This window comes from Bison bison, unplaced genomic scaffold (assembly GCF_000754665.1).
Source record: "Bison bison bison isolate TAMUID 2011002044 unplaced genomic scaffold, Bison_UMD1.0 scf7180017864080, whole genome shotgun sequence".
In the NCBI taxonomy this organism is placed as follows: domain Eukaryota; kingdom Metazoa; phylum Chordata; class Mammalia; order Artiodactyla; family Bovidae; genus Bison; species Bison bison.
Window position 1 is genome coordinate 4298692 of NW_011494652.1, and position 1690 is coordinate 4300381.

Below are 1690 nucleotides of genomic sequence, written 5' to 3' on the forward strand. Positions count from 1 at the left end.
TGCTCCTCTGTCACTTCCTGATTCCCGCTTCCTGCTTCCCAGAGACTGGGATCCAGAGCCACCCGAGGACGAGGACGGTGCTGCAGCCTCTCGGCGTCCCTGGTGAGCACGATGGATTGGGGCTGGGGGCGCGGGCGTAGGGGTTAGGCGGGACTTCGGGGGCAGATCGCGGGGAGCTGGGATGGGGGTCGCAAGTCCGAGGAGCACTCCCCTTCCGCGGTGCCCCACCGTCAGTCCCAACTCCCCTTGGCTGCTCAGTCTCCCCTCTGAGGAGCCAGAATCCTTGAAGTTAGACTCCTGCTTCACCTTGGACCCCGTTCCGAGCTGAGCTCGGAGGCTCGGTGGCTGGGAGCGGCGCCCTGACCCCGCCCAGTCCTGCCAGACCCCCTGGACCGGCCTGGGGCTCCCTGCACATTCCTGCAGGCACTGCACATTCCGTGGGACCCAGCACTGTGGCCTAACGCAGCGTCCTAGCGGAGATCATTCCTGCCTCCTCTGTCTGTCCTCCCCATCACCCTGCTACCAAATCCTGGGGGGAAAGGGCCCTGCTGGCGACTGAGACCCACCAAGAAGCTAGGCTTGCACTGGCTGGGCACCTCCCACCTCCCCCACACATATCAGAGCCTGGGAGAGTCCCCCCAAACCCCTCAGGTCTCAGCAGTGGCTTTGCTGGAAGTCAATGCATTTCTACCTTCAGATCCCCATTGAAGAGAGGCAGCCAGACCTGCACTGTGACCCTATTTTGTTTGTAACCAGGGAAACTGAGAGCCGGGCAGGTTATAAGGACCAAATCGCCGGCTGCATCCTCCCCACCACCCCTTGTGCAGCCCTGGGAGGGTTAGGGATTGTCGGGTTGGGCAAAGGCTGACTTATGCTTCTCTACCGTGCAGTCATGTTTCGCAAAGTGGTCCGGCAGAGCAAATTCCGACATGTGTTTGGGCAGCCTGTCAAGAATGACCAGTGCTATGAGGACATCCGAGTGTCCCGTGTCACCTGGGACAGCACCTTCTGCGCCGTCAACCCCAAGTTCCTGGCAGTGATTGTGGAGGCCAGCGGGGGCGGTGCCTTCCTGGTGCTCCCCCTAAGCAAGGTGGGCCCTGTCACAGCTGGGGAGAGACTGAAGGCAGCTTGGTCACATCTGCCAAGTCTCCGCTCACTTCACAGCCCATAAAGTGCCCATCCCCACACTGCTGGGCAGGTGTTAGAATCCAGATTTACTGCCCAGGAGGTGCTAACACACATGGAGAAGGTGTTTGTTTTTTTTTTTTTTTTTATTGCCAAGGAATCAGGGTCAGAGGCAACTTTTCCTGCTCACCCGGTGACACCTGTGAGGAGTAGGTGGGTCAGGAGCAGGCAGAGCGAGAGTCACACCTGGGCACCTGTGTGCCAGGCGGGACCACATCACCCCGTCATTCCCCATCCACGGAAGGGAGGACTCAGCTCTGGGAGGGACGGACCCTGAGCCTCCTGGGACCCCCTTGACTGCCCCCCCCTCATGCCTGCAGACCGGTCGCATTGACAAGGCCTACCCGACAGTGTGTGGACACACAGGACCTGTCCTGGACATCGACTGGTGCCCCCACAATGACGAAGTCATCGCCAGCGGCTCAGAGGATTGCACGGTCATGGTGAGGCGTGGGACGGTGGCGGGCCGGGGGTCACAAGTATGATTCAAGGGTCCTGGCAGCGG

The 1690-nt window shown here is 60.8% G+C and overlaps 1 protein-coding gene across 1 annotated transcript in view; it reads left to right on the top strand.

Moving 5' to 3' along the window:
* The first annotated feature begins 6 nt into the window (after window positions 1-6).
* The window catches only part of CORO1B (coronin, actin binding protein, 1B), a 5557-nt gene continuing 3873 nt past the window's right edge, over window positions 7-1690 (top strand). Inside the window, exons 1-3 of the mRNA XM_010837702.1 lie at window positions 7-102; window positions 891-1090; window positions 1506-1628. Of these exons, the coding sequence (XP_010836004.1) occupies window positions 893-1090; window positions 1506-1628 (321 nt within the window). The 5' untranslated portion in view covers window positions 7-102; window positions 891-892. The remainder of the gene's footprint in view (window positions 103-890; window positions 1091-1505; window positions 1629-1690) is intronic.